This window comes from Numida meleagris, chromosome 7 (genome assembly GCF_002078875.1).
Source record: "Numida meleagris isolate 19003 breed g44 Domestic line chromosome 7, NumMel1.0, whole genome shotgun sequence".
Taxonomy (NCBI): domain Eukaryota; kingdom Metazoa; phylum Chordata; class Aves; order Galliformes; family Numididae; genus Numida; species Numida meleagris.
This window is the reverse complement of record NC_034415.1, coordinates 2,793,688-2,817,946: the sequence shown is the minus strand read 5'-3', so window position 1 is coordinate 2,817,946 and position 24,259 is coordinate 2,793,688. Positions and strand designations below refer to the sequence as shown.

The following is a 24,259-nucleotide window of genomic DNA, read 5'->3' as shown; positions in this document are numbered from 1 at the left end:
GCACAACAAACAAAGTATAAATTAGAAATAAGAGAATACAGCAGAGAAGCTCCCTTTCTGCTGAATAGCGCGTGGATATTCATTGCCCTGTACTATCTTCAACTTAAGCCTGAATGACTTGCTGTAACTTGAAAACTTTTTAGCATTTTGAAGAATTCATAGCATCTGCAAATTTAATGATGTCATTGAATAGGCCATGACATTCTGTGTCATGATAAACTGAGTGGATTTTTTGTGTGTGTGGATTTTTTTAAGCAAGTTCTTACATGTACCGTGAAGGACATTACAGTACATTCAAAAGGTTGGTTCATAGACCAAATTCTTACATACCATTTATTGTAGGTAAGAAATGAAAAATAGGTTAATAGGTCAAACTCTGAGGTATAAAACCTGAAAAAAATGTTTTTTAACAAATGAGGTTGAAAGCAATACATTCAGATGTCTGAATGAGAGATAGCTAAGACACCCGTGTGCAATTTCTCTATAAACTTTTTATAAAAGGGATCTGAAAATGGTGTGTTGGTTTGAGATGTGAGATGATTGAGCTGCAGAGATTTGTTGTCTGAATATTCTTGTGGTTGCTAACAAGTAGATGCAGGCTTGGAAGATAAGGAAAGTTAGTTACATGTATAACCATTAAGCTGTTCTCGAAAACATAGAATTTGGACTCTACTTACAAACTGAAAGCACCAGCGTCAACAAGCTTTAATGAAAAATATGCAGAACTGGAAAAAATCCTTGTCTCGCCTCTGCAGACAATCTTTCTTGGGTAAAACAACCATTTTGAGCATATTTGCAAGGTGGTGCCAACTGGAGAAGTACTCTTCATTTGATTGATTCCTAGATTTTGGGGGGAAAAAGGTATTAAAATGTGAACAAATCTCGCTAATAAAAGTGGAAGTCTCTACCACTGCTTTTGATAGTAGAGTAGTACCCTCTAGTGGACAGAGGTATCTTCTCAGAATGATTGGTTTGGACATAATTGTTTTTAGAGTAACTGAAATAGTTGGGAGAATTATGAACCTGTGGGAGGTTTGTCACTTCATTTATCGCCTCAGCAGTGTCCTCAAAGCTCGCCTACCTCTCCCACCTACTTATGCCAGTCAAAAGAAATTATTAGATATCACAATGAACGTTCTTTTCTTTATACTTTCAAAATACAATAGCTACAGAATTACTTTTTTACACTTTGATATAGAAGAATTACCACAGAATCATAGAATGGCCTGGGTAGAAAGGGACCATAATGATCATCTAGTTTCAACCCGCCTGCTGTGTGCAGGGTTGCCAACCACTAGACCAGGCTGCCCAGAGCCACAACCAGCTTGGCCTCGAATGCCTCCAGGGATGGGGCATCCACAACCTCCTTGTGCAACCTGTTCCAGTGCGTCACCACCCTCTGAGTGAAAAACTTCCTCCTAAGATCTAACCTAAACCTCCCCTGTCTTAGTTTAAAACCATTCCCCCTTGTCCTATCGCTATCCACTCATGTAAACAATCATTCCTCCTCCTGTTTAGACGCTCCCTTCAAGTATTGGAAGGCCACAATGAGGTCTCCCTGGAGCCTTCTCTTTTCCAAGCTAAACAAGCCCACTTCGCTCAACCTTTCTTCGTAGCAGAGGTGCTCCAGCCCTCTGATCATCTTGGTGGCCCTCCTCTGGACCCACTCCAGGAGCTCCACATCCTTCTTGTGCTGGTTGCCCCAGGCCTGGACGCAGTACTCCAGATGGAGCCTCCCAAGAGCTGAGTAGAGGGGGACAATCCCCTCCCTCTCCCTGCTGGCCACTCCTCTTTTAATGCAGCCTAGAACGTAGTTGGCATTCCGGGTTGCAAGCGCACGCTGCTGGCTCGTGTTTAGCTTCTTGTCCATCAGGACCCCATAGTCCTTCTCCGCAGGGCTGCTCTCAATGAGAATTTGTCAAAGGAGAATCCTCAAGGAGGATTTGTTGTGCTCACTTTGTATTAGAAATCACACTACTTAATCTCTGATTGTGATTCTCTGATTTCCTTGCATGGAAGAAGTCACTAACTGTTTTTCCTGTAGTCCCACTTTCAGGCAGCACTTGGACCACCAGCGCTGCTGCTTTCTCAGACCTGTGGCCTTACAATTAAACTAAGTTTAAGTTTTGGTTCCAGCTCTGTACTTCGCAATGAATCTCACCAAGAAACTGCCTTTTCGAGAGGGCATCTCCCATTTCTTTTCTAAGGTTTAATTTCTCAGAGATCACTTTTCATCTGTTCTCACTTTTGATGTTCAGATATAAAATGGACTACACTGTAACTAATCAGCTACGCTGTCCGGAGTCTGTTACTGTAGGTAAAGCTTCAGTCTTTGAAGGAAGTACTTTTCAGTCACGTAGGCAGAGATTGAAACTAGGTCTTTGAAATTAGGTTGATGATTATAAACACAGAAAGCATATGTTTTTTAACATTCTTGACATTAAGTTGTTATGTTTCTTAACAGCTTCCCAATTTTTTTTTTTAATTTCCCCCTTTAGTCTCATTTTTCTTATTCTTAAATTGTTGAAAAATCTCCTAATAAAATTAATTTGGGTCCATTTTTAAAAATTCATATGGGCTGTACATTTCATAGACACCAAAGAAGGCCCCATAAGGAGCTTTTGGAGAAGACTGCGTAATACTGAGTTAATGAGAAACATCACATACATCCTACTCGACATTCCAAACTGAGTCGAAATACTTTGAAGCTCACAAAGATTAAAATGAATACTCAGAATTAATTACGCCATGTAAGAAGTATCACGTCATAAGAACCTTATTAAATGTTTTGGAAAATCATAACTTTAGCCAAACAGAAAATTTAGGTGATCTCAGATCTTTAGGGGAGATTTGACAGAACTTGACCAAGTGGAGCATGAGCTTACTGTCAGTAAGGACGGTGGTGTCTGCAGAAGAAAATAGCTGGAAAAGAGTACTCTCTGACAGTGGAAGGACTGGCATGGAGGAGCTTCTGCAGATGCAGGTGTAACAGATGTTTTTGGTTTGCACTGGGGCGCTAATCTCTGGTTGCAGTCTTTGTAACTGAAACTTATTTTGAATGATGGATGTCCAGTGTTGTGTTTGTATTTTCCACTGGCTTGACTGTTTTTCTGTCCTATCTTATGAAATGTCTGTTCATACTCCTACAAAATGTGGATTCTTTGCAGTTTCCCATTTTATAATGAAGCAGAAAATACACGCTCATTTGATCACAAATGTACCCGGGATTTCTTGCTATGTTTTCTACTGTAAAAACATTTTGGAGGTTGCAGTATGTGCCTCAATCACCAATAGTTTCATTTACAATTTTTAGCTTGCGAAGAATCTCCTCCAAGGAGAGTTAAAGAAGTGCCTACTGAAACATGGAACAACCCTCCCTATCCACATGGTACTCAAGTAACTTACAAATGTCGGCCTGGATATATAAAAATAGGACGAATTGCGATGGAGTGTGCTGATGGAGTGTGGAAGCAACAAGGCAACACAGAATGCAGGAGTAAGTATTGGGAGATCACTTCCAAAATTTTACAAGTCTAATGTTGATGAAACTTAGAGTCTAAGCAAAATAAAGTACTAAACTAGCTTCTGAATGCAAGTCAAAGAAAATATTTTTTTTCCTCTTCAGTTTACTCAACTAGTTCTTAAGGACACAACTTCTTGGAAGTTGACTGGACTTAATTTTTTAATTTTTTAATACAAAATTATTTTTCCCTGGCTTTTCTTTTAATCTATGAAGGAAAATTCAGATGAGGATAAGAGCTCCTACTTATTATTGCTGGCGTACCCTGTTAAGAGTTTAGAAGTGTCTCACAGTCTCATACTGAATTCACTGAAGAAGTGGGACTTTATTATCGTTAATCAGAAAATACTTTCTCTCTATAATGAATATTAAGCATAAAAAAATTGTCTGTTTGAATACAACTACTTTGCTTAATAATACAAAATTAAGTTCCTGAGATTAATACAAATTGTAAGTAAAGATTGAGTTGTTGCTAGTTTCTTTTATAGTTTTATTTTGTTTTTGTTAGCTACCTTCTCACTTCTACGTGTATTTGCAGAAACACTTAGTGCACAGAGATCTTTCCAATTATACAAAAATTAGTCTTGCATTTTGTAGTTACAAATTTTAGTAAATACTGCCACCCTGTGAACAGATGCTGGCACTGGTAAGGTACAGATGGAAGGAAAAAGAGGATGACTTGGTACAGATTACATGTTCGTATTCACTTTTTTTTCATGAGAGACCACACTAGATAGCAAAATCTATCATGGAGAGATCTGTTTTCTTTGAATCACACTGGAACAAATTTAGATCCTACTCAAACACCTCTTATTTGGGAAAAAAAAAAAACAAGGATGTTGATGTGTACCAAGAAAAGAAAATGCCTTGTTTGATAAGGACCAGGAAGGATTTCTTCTGATGATGCCTAATAAAGTTTAGCCATGAAGTTTGTATTTTACAGTCCTTATTATAATATCTAAAGGAGATGAATGAAAATTAAAGAATCATAGAATAGTGAGATGGAAGGGACCCACAAAAATCAGAATCCAACCTCTGGCTCCATGCAGGACCACCCAAAATCTAAACCCTATGTCTGAGAGCAGTGTCCAGAGCTCCTTGAACTCTGGCAGCTTGGCACCATGTTCACTGCCCTGGCCAGCACTTGCTCTTGTTAAACTTCACGTGGTTGATGACTGCTCAACCCTTCAGTTTGTCAAGATCTTTCTTCAAGGCCTCTCTTTCCTCAAGAGGGTCAACAGCTCCTCCCAATTTAGTGTCATTTGTAAACTTACTCAGTATGCCTTCAACTCCTGCATTCAAGTCATTTACGACAGAGAATATGTACTCATTTTTTTGCAATTTTTTTTTGAGATCCAGTTGGGGCCAGACCATAAGAACAATCCTAGGGATTGTGGCTCTCTATAGGAGCCACACAGCTCCTGTGGTCTTAGATAATCCCTCTTTATTCAGCACAATCCCCATCAGACTGAGAGAATTTAAGTGCCAGTCATGGATGGCTTCCGTAGAGGAAGATTTGGGACAGTCTGTGTCAGAAGTTAAAGGTAAAAGCGAAGCTACATTCTGTCCTTAAAATGTGTCATAAAATTTAAAATTAGATCAGTAAAGGAGCAAAGGTTCCTAATTTGTTACTTAGATTAAAAAAAATAATAATTCTCACTCTACTATGTTCTTATTGAAAAAAATGACTAAAAAGAAAAGAAGGTTAATCAAGCTAATGCCAAACATTTTGAATTGTATGCTGTTCTAAACACCCTCTACTAATTAAAAAAAAAGTGCTATCTTTCATACTTTCATTCCTCTATGTGTGGTTAAGTACTTGCTTTTTTACTATTTCTTTCTTACCAGGTAAGCCCTGTGGACATCCTGGAGATACTGAGTTTGGTTCCTTTCAGCTCACTGCTGGAAATGAGTTTGTCTTTGGTGCCAGAGTTGAATACAGATGTAATGATGGGTAACATAATTTAACTCAATATACAGGAGTTAACTTAAGGTTTTAATGTTGAGAAGTATTGGTTATAAATTTGTTGCCTGTAAAGCAGCTGCCAACTTGCTCATATTTAAGAATATCAGATCATTGTTGAACTTAAAATACTGTAATCACAATAATACTAAACATAATTCTTTCCTATGTCTGGTCAGAAGTTTAGTGGTATTGGAATGACTGTACTTCAAGCTGTCATCCCAGGTCTCATATAAGGCTGTAGCTCACTTGAAATTATGATTGCCTGAGTAGAAAGCAAAACAAACTGTCTGCCTCAAAGTTGTTTCGTGACTTGACAAGCTAGCCAGTTCAGATGGAAATGCAGCTTCGCACACTGCCATTAGTACTCTCAGTAGGTAGCCATTATGCAGTTATGTTGGAGAAGTCATTAGGCTGTACAATGGAATTGCCTATTCTAAACTACAACACATCAAGTCTGCTTAAAGTATTTTGTGAGTTATGAAATAAAATGTTTGAAGGAAGACACTCCTGGTAGATTGAGTAACATCTCTTCACTGACTGCTTGGAAGAAATTCTCTTATCTCTCTCTGTTCATCTTCTCCAATGAAAACTGCAGCAAGGCAAATGTATAGTGTTGTGTATAGGTAAGTACGCTTGTAACTGGATTCTTTCCTCATGAAATACAAATCAGCCACCACTGTAGTACAGTGTTTTAGCCATGCTTTTGCAGACTTTGTGTTGCTAGAAGATGTACAAATATGAGTTACAAAATCAATATTCTCCTTAATCTCTTAAGTGCAGACATTGTTATTTTAGACTAGCTGTAATCTTCTGAATACATTCCAGACTAAGCAGAAGTAGTGTCATTGTGTCTATGATGCCCTCGAGCCTAAGATAATATTAATTCAGTGAAGCATGGGATGCATATGGCTTGGATTATGTCTTATTTTGATGCTGTCCCATGGCTTTCAGTCATACTGGAACATAGACAACAAGGGATTTACTCTACTTGCTAATGATTGTGTAAATCACCCTTAGGTTTCTTGTTATGTAGACAGAGCTTGATGTCTCTGTAATGAAGAAAATATTTTACCAATTACTTCCTACTTTATGAATTTTATTTTTTTGTATTTTTACCATATGCAAGTAAAAGAAACAAGATAGGGAAGACGGGCAGAAAAACTACTGTTTGTTTTTTTTAAATAATATTTTGGTTAATCTATGCTAGAATATCTGAAACCTACTTCCCTTGTTTCCAAAGCGGTAGCACTGCTAAGACTGTAATTTTTTGTTTATTTTTTTTTATAAGATACCAAATGCTTAGCCAAAAAAATTACCGTGAGTGTCTCGCAGAGGGATGGAGCAATGACATCCCTCACTGTGAAGGTAAATGGAGTTTGATGTTTCATTTCGTATCAAACTGACTTTTTATCTGTCTGATACTATCTAGAACTTGTCTGTGGTCTCACTACTCTCTGTGGCACTTCTATTGTCTATTGTGACTATTATGATTGCTTATGTTGTAAATAACTACTCAAAAATATTCAATAATTAAACTCCTACTATTAATTTGCGTAGATGTGCATAACTTGAGTTTAGACATTTGTACGAGTAGTGAAACTCGTACAATATCCATTCAGCCTTTTTAATCCAATAATTATTCAAACTTTTACCAAAAATCACTCACAAAATTGAGTCTTGTCACTCCCAAGCAGCTTAAATCTCTACCTCATGTAAAGACTCTATAGAGAGTAGGTATCTGCAAAACATGTTTATAAAAGTCAGCTGGGATGACACATTTCACATGTATATTTATACGTGTATCGTCAGCTTATTTTCTTATCCATTCTTATGAATATTCTGTTCATTAAGATTTTGTTAGAAGTTCAACCTTAGTAAAAAAATAAAGAGAATAAAAGTGACCCAGTCCTCAGACCTGAATAGACTGGATGGCTTAGGTACTTCACAGTTACTGAATTTGGAAACCTTTTCATCAGTTTCAAACCTGTATGATTATGGAAGTAATCATCCTTTCTCCTCAGAGATAATTTTTAACTTTTTAAAAGTAATTTGTGATATTAGATATGTGAGTTTTGATGTTTCCTAACAGCTGGTCTTAGGTATTCCACATTCAATTTACAGGATTTTGAGTGTTCTTAGATTTAGGCATATAGCTAGCTCTCTGCTTAATTCAAAGCAATGGTTTCCAACATTTTTTGTTATGTCACCAAGAAACTGCGATTTCCAAGTCCTCATAAACTTTTTCCCTCATGACTGAGGAGTTTTTATTTGGTTGAATGCTATCAAATGGTATCGGAATACATAGCAAGTCTGTATGTTTGTTTAAAATGTTTAAGGTAATCACAGTTATTTATCTATATTTTAAGTTGTTGTGTGTGTTAATTTCTTTTAGTGAGTAGGCCTCAAAATGATGGTTTTTCCCTTCGGTTTCTTTGCTTTGTTTTGTTTTCCAGTTGCGAAGTGTTTACCTGTAAAAGCACCAGAAAATGGAAGAATAGTTACAAGCGGTGCATTTGAGCTAAACCGAGAGTATTCCTTTGGCCAGGTTGTAGAGTTTGAATGTAGTCAACATTACAAGCTTGTTGGATCTAAAGCAATACATTGCTCTTCCAATGGAAAATGGGATAGTGAGGTACCTCAGTGCCAAGGTAAAACACTGTTATGTGTAAGAAACTGTATTCTCATAGACTTCTAGAACTGCTTACAAAGCTTTAATTTTATTCCACAGCAATTAAGCATAGGTTGCCTGTAAACAACCTCTGTTGTATATTTGCAGAAGTAGGATAAGAAAGAAAAATCAGAGACTATTGTATGCTAATACAGTCATAGTGTACCACGTTTGTTCCATATTTTCACTACGAACTGTGTGGTTTTCCAGGCTGCACTTGATTTCTTTGAAACTAACTTCAGTGTGTATCTATAAAAGATTCAGTCACTTCAGTGTTCATTTAACCAAATTAATTATCTTCTTGGCCTATCACTGGACCTGCTCCAGAATGTCTATGACTTTCTTTTACGGGAGAGGTCAGACCTGGACAGAGTACTCCAGAGGTGGTCTCACCAGTGCTGAGTAGAGGGCAAGGATAAAGTGGACTTAATCATATGTGCTAGTACTATTTGTAGAATATAGTAAATTTTACTAATCAAAGACAATTCCACTGAGATTTATCTTATCCTAATTATAAAGTAAATCCAGCAAAGAAATTGAAGATAACCCTTTTGGTGTCCTGCTCTATGGCCTAGGAAACAAAATCTTAAATATTATCTGGCTTTACGAATTCAGATTTTAGAAACTGCAAGGTCTCAGTGGTTTTCTGAGTTTGGCAAGGAACTGAGAATGCTGAGTTCTTCTATAGATAGTTAGGTATTCCAGTGTCAGTTCTCCAGATATTTTAATGCTTTTTTCCTGTTAATGCCATAATTTTATTGATCATCTATTGAATATGAGAGAGCTTTAGATTTACTGGAAATTACAAGGAAATGAAATTATCAGAAAAATAAAAAAATCCTAAATTTTAGCTATCCTAGTTGTTTAGTTTAGAACATCCTTTACCTTGTATATCGAATTGTATACCAATTCTAAAAGCCTTTAAAAGACAAATCATAGCCCTGAAAGCTGTCTTATGAGTCAGTTTGCTACTGTTGCTGTGCTACAGCAAACTTGGCACTCACAATCATGTCACTGAAGAGTTCTTAGTCAAGTTCCATACAGATTCTGAATGCAAGTGTTTTATTGATATAATTTCTATGAATTCAAAAGGGAAAAAAATTCCGCTAAATTTTATTCCAGTAGGGATTTTTTCTCAGCAAATAAAAACATATAAAACAATATGAATTTATGGATTTTGGTTTTTTCGACTTCAGAAATTATCTGTAATGTGCCACCAATTCCGAATGGATTTGTACGCGCCTCGCAGAAGACTTACAGGGAGTCTGAACAACTGCATTATGCCTGTAACGAAGGATACACATATGGTGAAAGAGCAGATGTACAATGTACTGAATCTGGATGGTATCCAACCCCCTATTGCATTGGTCAGCCTTTTCCTTAAGTTGTTTTGGAAAGTTGTGTTGGAAGTATTTTCTGAGATTAGTACTGTCAAATGTTGGTTTGCTCATAAAAATAATAATTTCATCCACATCTGACTAGTACACCATGAAGACCTGGCAGGACTAAGGGTTAAAACGGCCAAATGACTGGATATTAGTTTTTCATGAAGGGACATAGAAAAAATAGTTAATTCAGCCTTTCATTACTCGAGTGTAGATGGATGGGACTAGGAAAACAGAATTGCTTGTGTATACTGCAGAAATTGATTGATGCTGAAATACTTGAGCATGAGCAGCTGCAGAAAGTTACTATGTTCCTTTTTATTCTGAAAATCTGGATTAGTGGAGAAAACATAGCAAATATGCTCGAGTTAGAAAGAATTCCTAATTTGAGCAAATAGAAAGGATAATGCTGAATCTCAGTACCCTCTACAAAATACAGTGAAAATGATTTAGCAAAGGAATTGAAAAATCAGACACTAAAAAGAATATTTAAGCAAGCAGGGTGCGAAAAAAAATAAGTAATATTGGAAAAATTAGAACTAGAGGAAGAATCTGTAATTTTTATTGGCATGGGAAAATTTGAAACCAGCTTCTCAGAGAAGTGATAATGGTTACTGAAGACCTCCTTTCTTCACATCAAGACCTTTTTCAGTGAAATCCAAGTTTAACTGTGTTTAACATGAGCATAACTAGTGAAAGTCAGTGGCTATTTCCAAATGAAACTTTAGTTTCATTTGGCTACAGCACTTAAAGAATTCGATTTAGAACTCCAAATTCCACAAATAGGAATTTGCACATGATGTCCTAGCTGAATTAATTTGATGTAAAATTGGGGAAAATCTTTAGTGCCTTGAATGTTCTGGAAGTTGTCAAAGGATGCTTTAAACTGAAAAAAATATATTGGCAGCAGGGCAATGTTATGGGATGTTATGTATCACCCACTTTCCTGGGACCTCTTCCAGAAAGCCTTCTTTAGAAATAAAGAGGAGTCAGCCCTATTGATCACTCAGTCCTTGAACTTTCTGCTTCAAGATTAGTAATTATATTAATTAATATGCAGTTCCTATGATTTAGCAACATGCTGCTTCGAGAAGTGACAGAACAACAACAACCCACCATTCTTCCAGACTCCGACATAGAGGGCTCTGATGCCTAGGCCATATTCAAATATAAGATTTCTCAAAAATTGTTCTACAGCATAGTAGTCTATTCCTACAGAGCTGTATATTTCTAAGAGTAGGAGAGAAGTGTAACCTTATCTTTGCCCTAAGAAATCCATATTTCACTGTTAATATATGTGGTTTTAGTCAATGTACTATCAAGATAAGAACGTAGGCAATAAATATAAAGGCATTCTTCACATCGGAACCCTATCTTTTTCTTTCCATGTAGAAGTTGTATGCTTTCCTCCAGCAATTCGCAATGGAAACTTTAGACCTCAAAAAGACAGGTACACAGAAGGAGCTACAATCACAATAGACTGTAATTTCGGATATCGCTATAGCACACTGACTGACAGAAACATAGCTAAATGCACCAGCAGTGGCTGGGTGCCCGCTCCAGGTTGTGTTGGTAAGTAGCTCTCATAAACGAAGACACAACATGCAGAATTGTTATTTTGGAAATATCTCAGTGAAAAAGAACTCAAGAGAAAATCCTAAGAAAAGTAGGAAATAAAAATGCTTATACATTGTGTTTCTTAGTGCTATAAAGCTTAATGCGATGATGGAAAAAGCACTAAAAAACATTGGCATAATCTAAATTCATACTGTGTTTATGAACATGAGTATTGTCTGTTACTGTATCTGTGAAATGGTGTTAATTTGCGATAGTGAGCTCCCAGACTGAAGATTTGTGGTACAGCTGTGAAGTAGCACATCAGTTAAGAGGATACAATGAATGTTAAAATATCTAAACCAAAGCATAGGCGATGGTTACAAGGTATGTTTAATCCTGTTTACCATAGCTTTTGTTATTTACTTGCAGTTGTATGTTAGTATGTAAAGAAAAACTAAAACATTATAATCCATCAAGCAGCAAAACAAAATATTCTCGATTGATTGATTATGAGGTTGGTTTTTTTGCTTAAATTTCCCATAACTACAATTATACTTTTGCCCAGTATGTGCAAAAGTCAAAAATTAATTTCATAATTTGTCGAGCTTTGATCTTTCATCACTAAAAATAGAATTAAGAGGTAGAAAATAGAAGGAGATGAGAGAAACTGATGAAGTCAATCTTGTATATGAACCTTTAGGTAAGATGATATGATCTATTCAAGAAAAGTAGATTGTTCTTATCGAGATTAATTACTTCTCTATTTGTGTGTTCTGAAACTGAGTTATTTTTCTCATACCACTTGACTCATTGTTGGGTGGTCTGTTCAGAGGATGATCCCTCTTCTATCATTTGTGCTTTGGGTCAGGGCATTTCAGGAGGAAACTAGCTGCCATGGCCAAATGGGACACCCTGGGTAAAATCTGGGTGAAAGCTGCTAGGAATCTCCCCATTTTATCCCCAACTTGTCCCTGAAAATCTCTTTTGAGGAATCGAGAAAGCAAAATAAAAATCACACAAATGGTTTTAAAACAACAACAACAACAGCAAAAAGAGAATAGCTAGGAAGAGCTTTTGGTGTAAGATCCTAAAAGTGACAAAAGAAAGTGGTAACAGGTGTCATTGCAATTTTTAGAGTCTATGGTTCAGTGCCTATATCTGAGCCAGCTACCTGGGCTTTCATCATCGTCAATATGGTAAATTTAGTTGGAGCCCTCTAACATAACTGTGTCATCTCATCATAGAAGAAATACTTACATTTGGTTTCAAGAATCAGCACCTGGAGTCCACAGAGAAGATGGACAGGCTTTCTGTTGGTTGCAATGTAAGCAGGCAACCAGCATAGCTATAGACACTGAGAAAGAAATCAGAAGCACAGTGCAGTTATTCTGTACTCGGTGGGATCAACCAGAGTGTGTAGTCCCAGTTCAGTTAGTTACAGGAAGCACTCACTGAAATTGTATCTGGACTAATATTTAGAACTTTGTATGCCGAGCTTTTTGTCATGCATGTGTTGATATTGTTGCTATTAAATTCTTTTTAAAGAGAAACCATGTGACTACCCAGCTATAGAAAATCTCAGGTTGAGTGAAAATCTGCGATGGAATTACTTTCCAATGAGGATTGGGCAGTCTATTTACTACCACTGTCTTGAAGGCTACTCAACCCCAAGTGGAGAATACCATTTTCAAATTGTCTGTTCTCAAGGAGGCTGGAAGCCAGAGCCGGCATGCCTCAGTAAGTACATTTCCAAAATATGGTTAATTCTGTTATGGTTATTAAAGGTCTGTGCAGGAGAAATTGCACTGTATAGCTTGTTTAACAGCTTATTAAATTATAAGTGCTTTAGTTGACCTCTGTAACTGTACTTAGACTGTTATCCCATCTTCTTGGCTTAAAAAATCACTTGAAAAAGTGACACTCAAGCAAATAAGGCTGAAATGATGCATTTGAATTTGGGACGTTCTTTACTCCTGCAGCTATCCATGAGATTAAGAAAAATTGAGAAGAGCAAGAATTAGGACATGTTTTTCCTCTCTAGTGTCTAGATCACATGCAAGTATCTGCTTTGTTTTGCACACACAGCGGCACATACAGATAAATTCTTTTCCATCTATATATACTCTTCCTTCAGTGGCTTGGATGCATCGCCTAGAGGTTATTCTCTGGAACCCACTATCCTGTCCCTCGGGATAACATTTGAGGGAAGGTGGAACACTTTTAAAATAAGCTGAGAGTAAGAATGTCTGCAATAAAAGATCCAGATACACCAAATTAATCATTCAACTATGGGAAACAAATTTAAACCAGTGAGCTGAGGACTTCTCTCATAACCCAAATCTTCAGTCACAGAACAGTTCCTACCTACCAATAGGACCTGCAGGATCAACTAAAAGTTGATTTTTCTCCTGTTGCCCTCGGTGGACAGGAGATCAGTGCAGGGAATGAGTAGAGTCATGCCCAGAGGAAACAATCACTTACTCCAATAACACAGCTGCAACATTCCTTCCATGCGTCTAGGCTCTTGGGATACAGGATGCTGTAGGAACAGCATGCTTAGCTGTTGATAAATTCTCTAGAGCTGGTTTGAGAGGCTGATAGTAAAACTGCCTGGGATCAAATGGCTAATACGTCTCATCATAGACATCAAAATTTGAGAGACTTAGCAGAGCGTAGCACAGTTGTACGTGACACTAGAGGCAGTGAAGTTAGCCAGCCTTGCTTATGAACTACGGTAAGGACTTTGGTTTACTAGGCCAATTCTTAGTGCTTTAAGAAACTCCCATTTCTGTGATACAGTGATTACAGGGCAGTGAAAGAAAACATGCTTTGATTTAGGTTTGAACACTGATGTCATTGTGGGATAGACACAAGGATAGTAGGAGGTTTTTTCGGTAACTCCCTTCCTAAGAATTTTTTTACTACAGTTTTGGCTGTTTAAATTCATGTGGTTAAATGTGGTTACTTTTCTTCTTTAGAAAAATGTCATGCCAGAAATTTGGAAAATGGTAATATCCAAACTAACTGGAGAAACTTTTACAAAGAAGGTGATAGAGCTAAATTTTTCTGCTCTGCAAACTATCGTACTGAAAATGAAGATGGGGAAATTACATGCACAAAGAATGGCTGGTCACCTACTCCAAGATGTATCCGTAAAGGTGAGTGTGCTTATTTTTTGTCACAGTTTCTAGCTAAAACCAATAAATCCATGATTACATCACCCACATTAATCCCTCACCACTGCTTAGTGCAACTCTCGGTCTAGGTGCTCTACAACTAAAACACAATACTGTGACTGTCTCAGCTGTCTTACGCAACTCTTAAGTCCCTGCACACTGCTGCAGTCGGTAGCTATACAAGCATACAGAATCTAACTCTGTAAAATGGCCACAACAGATTCATTCCACAATTCCGGAACGTAAGGTCTGGAATTGGAATCAGAGCCTCATTGTCTTCATTAGTGAAGTGCTGTATAACACACCAGTGGAGTAATATAATAGATAGTAACCATTGCCTTTGTACAGCCTCTCTGTAATTTCTTGTCTCCTTTCAGTAGCTAGCTATGCCACTTGATCCCTGTTTCTCTTGCTTGCTTTCCAGTTGGTATCATACTGGAAGGAGGGAGGAACAGGAAAGCAATGTTTTACTGGGAAGGAATTCTGTCTTTCTCTTTCAGAAACATGCCAGCAGGTTGATCTGATGAATGGTTATTTCATGATGAGACAGGCAACATTTAATTTAGGGGAAACAGTCACCTATAGATGTTATAATGACTTTGTAACTCCAGAAGGACAAGAAATAGGAGAGATACAGTGTCAAAAGAATGGCTGGTCTCCACCTCCAAAGTGCATCCGTGAGTAACATACATCCGTGAGTAGCATACAGGCTTGAATTCCCTGCTGCTGACACTGGTAAAAATGAGATGTCCTACGTACTCTGATTTTCTTCATCTGTACTGGTATAGTTTTCTTACTGAATGAAAGGAGAGTCAATAACAGGACTGCGCCTCCAGAGAGGAACTTTTCTGGGGCTCCAATAAATAAAGAGAGAAAGCAAAATGGAAGTGAGTAAGCAGGAAAAACTATCTCCTGTCTTCTAGGTGAGCTATCTTTTTGGACCCTCAGTGGTATGAAGTATGTAGTCACCGACCTCTCCAGTGATTTTTAGATGATACAAGGTGCATACACACAAATTTAATCCCAGTTCTTCCACCCTGTTGACAAGAAGATGAGCACTTTTCACACTTGTCAGGGACAATTTATTAAGAAATGCCTATCAGCCAAGGGATCGTGCCAAGAACTTTCTTCAAAAGTGAACAGACTAGTAAGAAACATGTTTCATTATCTGGAAAGATATTACTACTGTGCATAAAAAAGATTAGGCTATACTTTCTACCCTGAGGCTAGAAACTACATTTTTGAAAAAGACTAGAGTGCTTTTTCGTGAAAATACTTCAATATTCTTGTTGCCTTTCTCTTAAAAGTCCTTTCCTCTCCTGAACACGGGCATAGGATACTAAAAGAAGATACTTGATCTTCCAGTGTTTGTACAGAAATGGTAGTTCCAAAGAGCAAATTTCTGGATGACAAAATGCACTTTGTTTTATTCTACAGAATCATGTAAAACGTCACACATTCACTTTTTGACTGGCTCTGTAAGGAAAAATATATACCTGCCTGGAGATACACTTGAGTATACATGTCCTGAGAAATTTCACACTGCAGATAACATGCCAACTGGTACTGCAAGGTGTGACATAAATGGTGAATGGAAACCAGCACCCCGCTGTGTCGGTAAATACATTTGTACTCACTAACAGTTGTAACTGTATGCATTTTGTGACGCTTTATTCCTTCCTGTGTTTTTGTTCTAATCAATGTTAAGTGATGATAAGAGTGTGGCTGCCCCTTCCTGCCTCTCTGGTCCAGTACCTCTCCTGCCTGGCTGCTGGAGTGCAGCCCAGTGTCCCAGGGATCCAGGGTCTCTGCCCAGGCCAAGGGGCTGCAACTGTCACTTTCCTCTTTGTGAGTTCAACTAGTAATGAAGCTGAGCACGTACCCCAAAGGCTCACAGACCCAGGGCTCTGACATAGCCACGCAGATTGCAATAGACAAGGGGGCTGCCTTCAACAGCAATTAAATACAGGACTCACACAAAACAATGCCTTCCTCCTCTTCAGCTGACAGAGACAGAATTTTACTAGTGAAGGCACAAGCACAGCACTCTAGATTCACAAGCAGACATGCATTCATAGATTCCCCAAGGCCTTTACTCCCCTCCCTCACACCAGTGTTCCTCCAGTAGCTCGTTTGTGGGGCATCACAGTAGCTGGAATTTAAAGACCCCCACTGGCTGCAGTAGCTGGCACCCAAAGCCAGGAGTGCCTACTCCTTGGTCTGACTTAAGCAGCTGGCACCATTTTTTCACTCACACACATACATGTTTCACCAGTAGCTAGCACCTAGACCTTGCTGCACACGAACACATGGAGTAGATAGTGGGAGTATGCAGTAAGATAGTCAAGAAATGATTTAATAAGAAGATAAAAGATGATAGGACAGACTGTGGTGATCAGGTTCAGGGCTCAGACAGATGAGCATACTGATCTGCAAAGTTTTACACTTGACTGGTGCATTTTATGCCTTTTTCTGTTTATCTCACTTTTTATTTTCTTTGCTCCTACTTCCCTCCGCACATCCCTTCATGGACTTGCATAGCTGTTTTGATTTCCACACCACTCCCTACCCAGGGTCCCCCTGGCTCACAGTCTTATCAGCTGCAAAGTCTAGATCGATCATCACAAAAGCGGTGCCTGTAGTTTCCTGATATCCAGTCAATCAGTGTAACTGGGAAGCTTGTTTCTTGTCATTGTCTCCATGTTATTTTTGTCAGATCTGTGTTTCTGTATATTTAGTTTTTTGCTTCCCCCTTTTCCATCAGTAGTCACATACATTTTTGTAGATTCTAAAATATATTCTATCTTTATAGCAATAGAATGTGAACTACCAGTACCGTCCAATACACGTGTTTCTCCCAAGAAGGGCATATATCACAATGGAGATGTCGTGAAATTCATCTGCGGAAAAAATTACGTAAGAGTGGGCCCTGCCTCTGCTCAGTGCTATTACTTTGGATGGTTTCCATCACCACCAACATGTAAAGGTAATTCATCTGTTGACTTTACTGTGGTGGGATATGTAGGAAAATACCTCAGTCCTGAAGACTTTTGTAGGCACCTTCTATAAGCCAGTCTTGCACCCAGGAACAATTAATGCATTCTCATCTCTAAAAGGGCAAGTACTGGTCTTCCTCAGATCATTTGGTAGTGTTCTGCTGTTTCATGTGAAAGAAACTGAACAGCTGTATTTTCAGTGTTCACTTTTCAGCGTGCCAAAACATGGAACGTATCTAGAACATCTGTCTGTAATCAGGCCAAATGTTTTAATTGTTGGCTTTATTCTGTTAGCTTTACTTACGTGAACTAGAGGTCTCCAATAACTGAAAGTTAGCTGGTAGATGGTTCACATAAAACTTCACTCAGATTACGTGTAAAATATTGCTTATCCAAAAAGGAATAAATAGGGCATGATATGGCAGACGGAAATGATTTGAGTAAAATCATCTCCTACTGTACCCTAAATAACTTTTGCCACTGCCTAACATTGATACTCATCAAATATTTTTTTCTATGCTATTTTTTCTGATCACTTGAAATTTAAGGGGGAAAAAATGACTTTGGAGATGATACACAGCTGAACCCAAGGGAAAGAAACTTAGTGGTGTTTTTTTTACTAGAAATTTCCTCAGTTTCATCTTGTAGGATTAACAGCTTCATGCAGTAGGGAAGATATATACCCCTACTCTTCTCACCGTGCTGAAGTCAGAGTACAACTTAACGGAACCTGAAAATAACTTATTTAGACTGCGCCTTCCATGGGAAAGATCAAAATGACAAAGGCATCTCAAATTTCTCATCCCTCTTCTTTCCTGCATAATCAGTTATGCTGTTGCCTTTCATGCCCTCATCCTTCTTTCCAGTCACTGTCTTTTGCATTTGAAAACAGGCGCATTTTGTGTAGTTGACTCTTCAGCTCAAAACATATTAAGCTCTCTTGGCAGGAGTTCACTCCATCAGAGGTGAATTCCTTTAATATGCAGTACATACCACTGTACGGATGAATAACATGTCATTGTTACTTGCAGAATATTCATTTTTTTTATTTTATGAGACTACTGTATAATGGGCAACTGGAGTTGATGCCCACGTAACACTTTTCTTCTATTAAAAATGGATTGATTTCATGAACCACTTATTTTACCATAGCAGGAAATTGATGATGCACAGAAGTAAGAGAGTAGGTTGAGCCAGGGTAACTCATCTCTGTGAGCTCCACCCCAGCATGTATCTAAGCAGTCAAAGGCATGAAATAATGACCGGTTAAACCTTTTCTATATCTCTTTCTTGATTTTAAGCAATAAATTCTTTTTTGTTGTTGCTGCTGCGTTTAATATGTAAGTGTGCTAATCATCCTGATTGCAGTGTATATGTTTGATCTCTTAATTTCAGTGGATCCAAGAGACTGTGGACCTCCACCTGAAATCATCAATGGAAATATTACTGGTGGCTTTCTGGAACAGTATCAGCATGGGAACACAGTGAAATATGAATGTGACATCCAGTATAAATTGGTTGGATCAAAGGAAATAGAATGTTTGGACGGGCAGTGGTCATCTCCTCCTTCTTGCATTGGTAATCTACATACTACTATGCATATAAAACTATGGTGGTGCCATACAAAGGTAATGAAATGTGAAGTGAATTAGCTATAGCCACCTGTTCACTGGAAAAAAAAAAAAAAAGAACAAGCTTTTACAGTGAAAACAAGTAAAACCTTGTGTAGCTGTTGTGCTAAGAGCTCATATGGAAACTTCTTCAGCAAGGGATTCTTCTGCTACAGCTGCCCCCAATTTTCACAGAGCTCAGGAGAACTTAATCACTTTCACAAGTACGTATCATCTTCCCTATATTATTGAACCGTTAATGAGATTCTAAAGCTAACTGTGGTGGAGGTCTGGAAACAGGCAGAGAGGGACATGCCATCATGTGGATAACTCTCCTTAGAAATGGAGCTAGAATCTATTAGCAAACATCTTCAGTATTGACAGAGGTCTCAAAAGTCTTGTGATTGCCTTGGAAAATCTGGTCATCTCTGACTTTCCGGATTCTGACACATCTTCTAAGAGCAACACTGATATTCTAAAATGTATGACTGCTCCCATCTTTTCAATACTTGATCTGCAGAGAACAGTTTTTGTGCACAAGCTGAGAAACGTGGTTCAAGCTTGAGTGCGGAGTCGTTCAAATCCAATTTTTGAGTTTATCCTGGGTCTTCCCTTTCCCCCAGTGAGAGACAGTTGTATGCCCCTATTCTATTTACACTCCCTTTTCCTCCCTCAGAAGGATTGCTCACACACTGCACTCATCTTTGCAAGCCATTAACCCTTGCTGTCCCTAGCACAGCAACAATGGCAGCCCACAGCAGGAACTACAGTTATCACACAGAGGAGACAATTCTGCAGCCCTCTAATCAATTCTAAGTGATATTAGTCAGTTCTTGTGGTAATGCTAATTGAAAGTGTACATTACGAATTTGTAGGTGTATAATTGAATGTAATTTTGATTGACCAGAATAAAGGATCCAGATGAGTTGGATTAACTGAAGATATTCTTACGCTTTAGGATTCATGCACGTTTGTAAAACAGTTTGGGAAATTAACCTTAGCTGAAATGACTCATGGAGTATGCTGTGGAATTCTCAGTGTTGGAAAGGAAAGGAATTTAGTAAACTGACTAAATGTAAGATGTACCCCAGCTTTGTAGAAGGTTATTTAGTTCCTCTAATTAATGGGAGTAGGTTTTACTCACCAAATGCAAATGTAATTATTTTATCTAAGTTCTTTTGGATATTCATGTGTGACATCAATATTTTGTGGAATGTTTCTGTTCTTTTCAACAGAAGACAAAATGCCTTGTGAATCACCTTCTTCTATCTTGAATGTTGTTCTTCACCGGCAAGATCAAACCCAGTTTTCTCACGGTGATGAAGTAACCTATGGATGTAGGCAAGGCTCTGGGAATGCTAGCAGAATGAGAACAAAATGTCTTAATGGAGAATGGAAGCCTTTACCTCTTTGTAACGGTAATCTTTTTCTGTATTTCCATAATATTTCAGTTATGAGTTTAACAGTTATATTCATGGTTTCAAGGACTTCAGGAAACAATATGTAGCCAGAGATACTGTAGTTTCACACATCTCAACTAAGTGGTTTTTTTTCATTTACTCCTCTTTTAAGCGTTAACATATCCTTTATCCTGAAAAGACTATGGAGCAACAAATCTGTAAATACTCTGAGTAGGTTTGGGGAAGGGAATGGATGGTTACACAGTGGTTAAAATCAAATACGGCAGCACATCAATTATGGCACTGCATGTCCTCCATGTACAGTGACCCTACAGCAGTATTGTACTCATTCTCCTGTGTTCCCCAGCAGTAAGGACCCTTCAGAAAGCTTTAGACATACCAGCAAAAAAGTCAGGTGCCTGTTGTGTTAATTAAATGGATATTTATGTCTCTTCTAGCTACTTTGCTTTTTTAAAATCCTAATGGAAATTAGAAATAATATTAATAGCCTCAGTGTGCTGGTTTTACCTTATCCTTGTCATTTTTATGTAGCTTAGTGCATTTCTGGTCAGTAGTTTTCTGGTTTTTTTCTAATCTTCTCATAGAGTTTCACAGTGTGTAAACTTTTAAAAGCAAACTATCTAAAACAAACCTTCTTCCTTAAGAGGAAAAGATGCATTTGAGTCAGTGATTTTGTTTAAAACAAGAAAAAAGTGATAAAAAGTGATACTGTACAATCAAGTGCCTTGCCTGTCATAAATTACTCTGAGACTTTAACAAAGATTGATATGGTATTATTAGTATTATAGAATTATATTAAATTATTTGTATTAGTAGTAGTAATATAGTATTTGATATTATATTAGTTTATGATATTATATTATTGGTTCTCCCTTTCTTTAGAAGTGATTTTATATTTGTTGATGATTTGGATACATTGTAACTTTATTTATATTTATTTATTTATAACAATCTGCTTAGCTTTCACACACAGCTTGTGTTCTGACTCAGAATCACCATTAAAGGACACAAAATCTGGTTATGACTTTTTTCCGCTTTCCCTGGAGACTGATACCTGGTGTGGAATAGTACTTCCTCTGTGCTTCTGTTTCTACAAGCAGAAGTTTTCTATTTTTGTTCGTCTTACTAGCCTCATGTAGTTTTAAGTAAGAATACTTAGTTTATCTATTAATGCAGTCAGCGATGGGGATCTTGTTAATACAATAATAATTGTTTTGTTAGTGGTAACAGTCTCTGCAATAGATAGCAGGAAAAAAATCATTTAGTTTCTGTAATACAGGAATCATAGAACGGTCTGGGTTGAAAAGGACCTTAAAGATCATGTAGTTTCAACCCCCCTGCCACGGGCAGGGTCACCAACCACTAGACCAGCCTGCCCAGAGCCACACCCAGCCTGGCCTTGAATGCCTCCAGGGACGGGGCATCCACAGCTTCTCTGGGCAACCTGTTCAAGCTCGTCACCACCCTCTGTGTAAAAAACTTCCTGCTAACATCTAACCTAAACCTCCCATCTTAGTTTAAAACCATTCCCCTATCACTATCAACACATGTAAACAGCTGTTCCTCCTCCTGTTTATACGCTCCCTTCAAGTACTGGAAGGCCACTGTGAGGTCTCCCCGGAGCCTTCTCCTCTCCAAGCTAAACAAGCCCGGTTCCCTCAACCTTTCTTCATAGGAGAGGTGCTCCAGCTCTTAAGGAATCTTAAGAGTTACTTCAAACCACAATAGTTTAAAAAAAAAAAAAGAAAGAAAACGCTTTCATATGGATATGTGTTAGGAAAATGATGACTTCTTCATTATTGAATGCATACATACATATTATCTGAACCAAATCTATTCTTTAGCTGCTTGTGTTGATTTTCTTCAGACACATTTCATCAGTGCGTACCTCCAAAGGATATTGTGCTTGAACGCACTAGTTCTTCTCCCAGGCAAGGAAAGGAGACTGGGCTGCGTATAAGGTATAAATGTAAACCAGCTGACAACCAATTTAAACAGGCAACTTGTGTGTCTGGAAAATGGTCTCCAGAGATTCAATGTAAAGGTATGATTTTAGATTTGCATACAATTTCTTCTTTTATGTAAGAATGATAAATGCTCATTATTAAAGTTTCTTAGCATCTCTGTGCCACTAATCTGAAATAGAAATACTTACATTCTTGTATACATACATAATTACATAGTCATGTGAACTAATTAAGGGAATCATTTGAATAGCGAATTAAATATAGAGATTCTAGTTAGTAACGCTGACTTAATAGTATCTACTCTGACATTGGAACCATTGTCACTGTCACATCTGATGTGAGAAAAGATGCAAGGATAAATGTAAGCCTGATTCCCCAAAAGGTCTGTACCTTGACGGAAATGAGAGTAACAGATAGCTCAAGCTCTGGCCAAAGTTCTTCCCCCCTCCCCCAATAATTTTCTAGTGAAACAACGAGAAAAAAACTGAGTTGGTCAACACAAAGCACAGACCTAGAGGAGACTGCCGTTATCTAATATGTGTCAAAGGTCAGATGCCTGCAGGACTGCCTTTAAAGTATAGGCAGAGCAGGATAATGCTTGCAAAAGAGTAAAAACAATTATGGCTTAATTGCCTGATTTCAATAAGCCAGATGCATGGGAAATTATGTATGGAGGTGGGAAAAGTATATCAGGTGGTTAGCATTCAACACAGCATTCCCTTTCAAAATAAGTCCCTACCCTCCGAGTGTTTTGGAACCATGAGAAGCAACTAACCAAGCTTTTGAGGTTTCCTCCTCCCGAGATCTCTCTCTTTCCCTTCGTTTTGCTCTCCTATAGCAGAAGCTGCCTCTCATTCCTTGAGTGGCAAAATTCACATTACTATTAGCTAAGTCTGGGAAGACAACAGCAATAACAACAAAACAAACAATAAAAAAAAAAATCCAAATCAGACAAAACCAACCAACCACACTTAACCCAGAAACCCCCAGAAGCTCAGACAGTTTTCCTTAAGTAGCTCACCATACAGAGAGTTAGGAAAAGCGCACAAGCTACTGCAGCTGCGTAAGGCAAAAAGAAAGACTACCAGTTTATGATAGGAAGGCAATTTTGAGATAGAAAAAGACATTGATGGTGTATATTCTTCTGACCATGCTTTCTGTGAAAACATGTTGAAAGCATTATAAGCATCTGAGAGCAGCTCTAGTGTTTTTCAGGTGGAACAAAATGATCACGGTACTAACTAAAGCTTGAGATAGCTCATGAAGAATTGTCTAATGCCAGTGTTTTCTTTGCTGTTTGTTAGCATTGCAGTCTTTGATGAATTGTTACATTTTATCTTCTGTTCTGTTATGAAATGAATACTTTTTTTTAGGTGAGAGTACATGCCCGCTTCCACCTCAGCTGCCTAATGCTAACAAGATAACAATCAGAAGAAATTACAAGAATGGGAGTAAAATAGCTTTTTCATGTCTGGAGGGTTTCCATCTCATTGGAGCAAATGAAATAACATGTGTAGATGGGAAATGGCAGTCACCACCATACTGTGTTGGTCAGTAGTGTTTGTTTTTCTATTTATTATATTATGAACTTCTGTGTTACACACTTGCAGTCATTATTAGAAAAAGGATGCTGTTATTTTTGTTAAGAGTGTCACAAACAGGTAATGGTGCGAATAAGCAATGGAATGTAACTTGGTTAAAAAAAAAGGTGCAGTTAAGCAGCAGGCCTTTTTATTCAGGCAGATATACCTGGGATGGCACATAAAACTTTCAGGCAGTTCCTCTAGAGCTGTGTGTTTATTCGTGTAGTTTATTTCAGAGTGGAGTCTCAGTTTTGAGCAGGGGCTTTTGAATAGTATCCTGGTAAATAAATTGAGTATTTTGGATGGAGTGGTAGCACTTAGGTTTTTTTCTGTCTTTATTCTTTCTTGTTTTTTTCTTCTATTTTTTGCGACGACTTCTTGTAAAACAAGTGTAAATAAGATGACATAAC

The 24,259-nt window shown here is 37.9% G+C and overlaps 2 protein-coding genes across 5 annotated transcripts in view; one reads left to right on the top strand and one right to left on the bottom strand.

The window, feature by feature from the left end:
* LOC110402272 (coagulation factor XIII B chain-like) overlaps positions 1–24,259 on the bottom strand; it is a 45,279-nt gene that overhangs the window by 1,708 nt on the left and 19,312 nt on the right. The window contains exon 11 of one of the 2 annotated variants that reach the window (XR_002441020.1): positions 678–840. The gene's annotated coding sequence lies outside the window, so the exon portion shown is untranslated. Of the gene's footprint in view, positions 1–57; positions 841–24,259 lie in introns of those variants that run through there. The other variant, XM_021404164.1, reaches the window with a different exon arrangement.
* Positions 1–24,259, top strand: part of CFH (complement factor H) — a 44,474-nt gene that overhangs the window by 11,850 nt on the left and 8,365 nt on the right. For all 3 annotated transcript variants that reach the window (XM_021404156.1, XM_021404155.1, XM_021404154.1), the window contains exons 2-16: positions 3,314–3,496; positions 5,369–5,474; positions 6,775–6,851; positions 7,940–8,134; positions 9,351–9,521; positions 10,932–11,111; positions 12,642–12,833; positions 14,075–14,254; positions 14,773–14,949; positions 15,710–15,889; positions 17,085–17,258; positions 18,664–18,846; positions 20,114–20,296; positions 22,167–22,343; positions 23,640–23,816. In XM_021404156.1, coding sequence (XP_021259831.1) covers positions 3,314–3,496; positions 5,369–5,474; positions 6,775–6,851; positions 7,940–8,134; positions 9,351–9,521; positions 10,932–11,111; positions 12,642–12,833; positions 14,075–14,254; positions 14,773–14,949; positions 15,710–15,889; positions 17,085–17,258; positions 18,664–18,846; positions 20,114–20,296; positions 22,167–22,343; positions 23,640–23,816 — 2,535 coding nt within the window. The remainder of the gene's footprint in view (positions 1–3,313; positions 3,497–5,368; positions 5,475–6,774; positions 6,852–7,939; positions 8,135–9,350; positions 9,522–10,931; positions 11,112–12,641; positions 12,834–14,074; positions 14,255–14,772; positions 14,950–15,709; positions 15,890–17,084; positions 17,259–18,663; positions 18,847–20,113; positions 20,297–22,166; positions 22,344–23,639; positions 23,817–24,259) is intronic.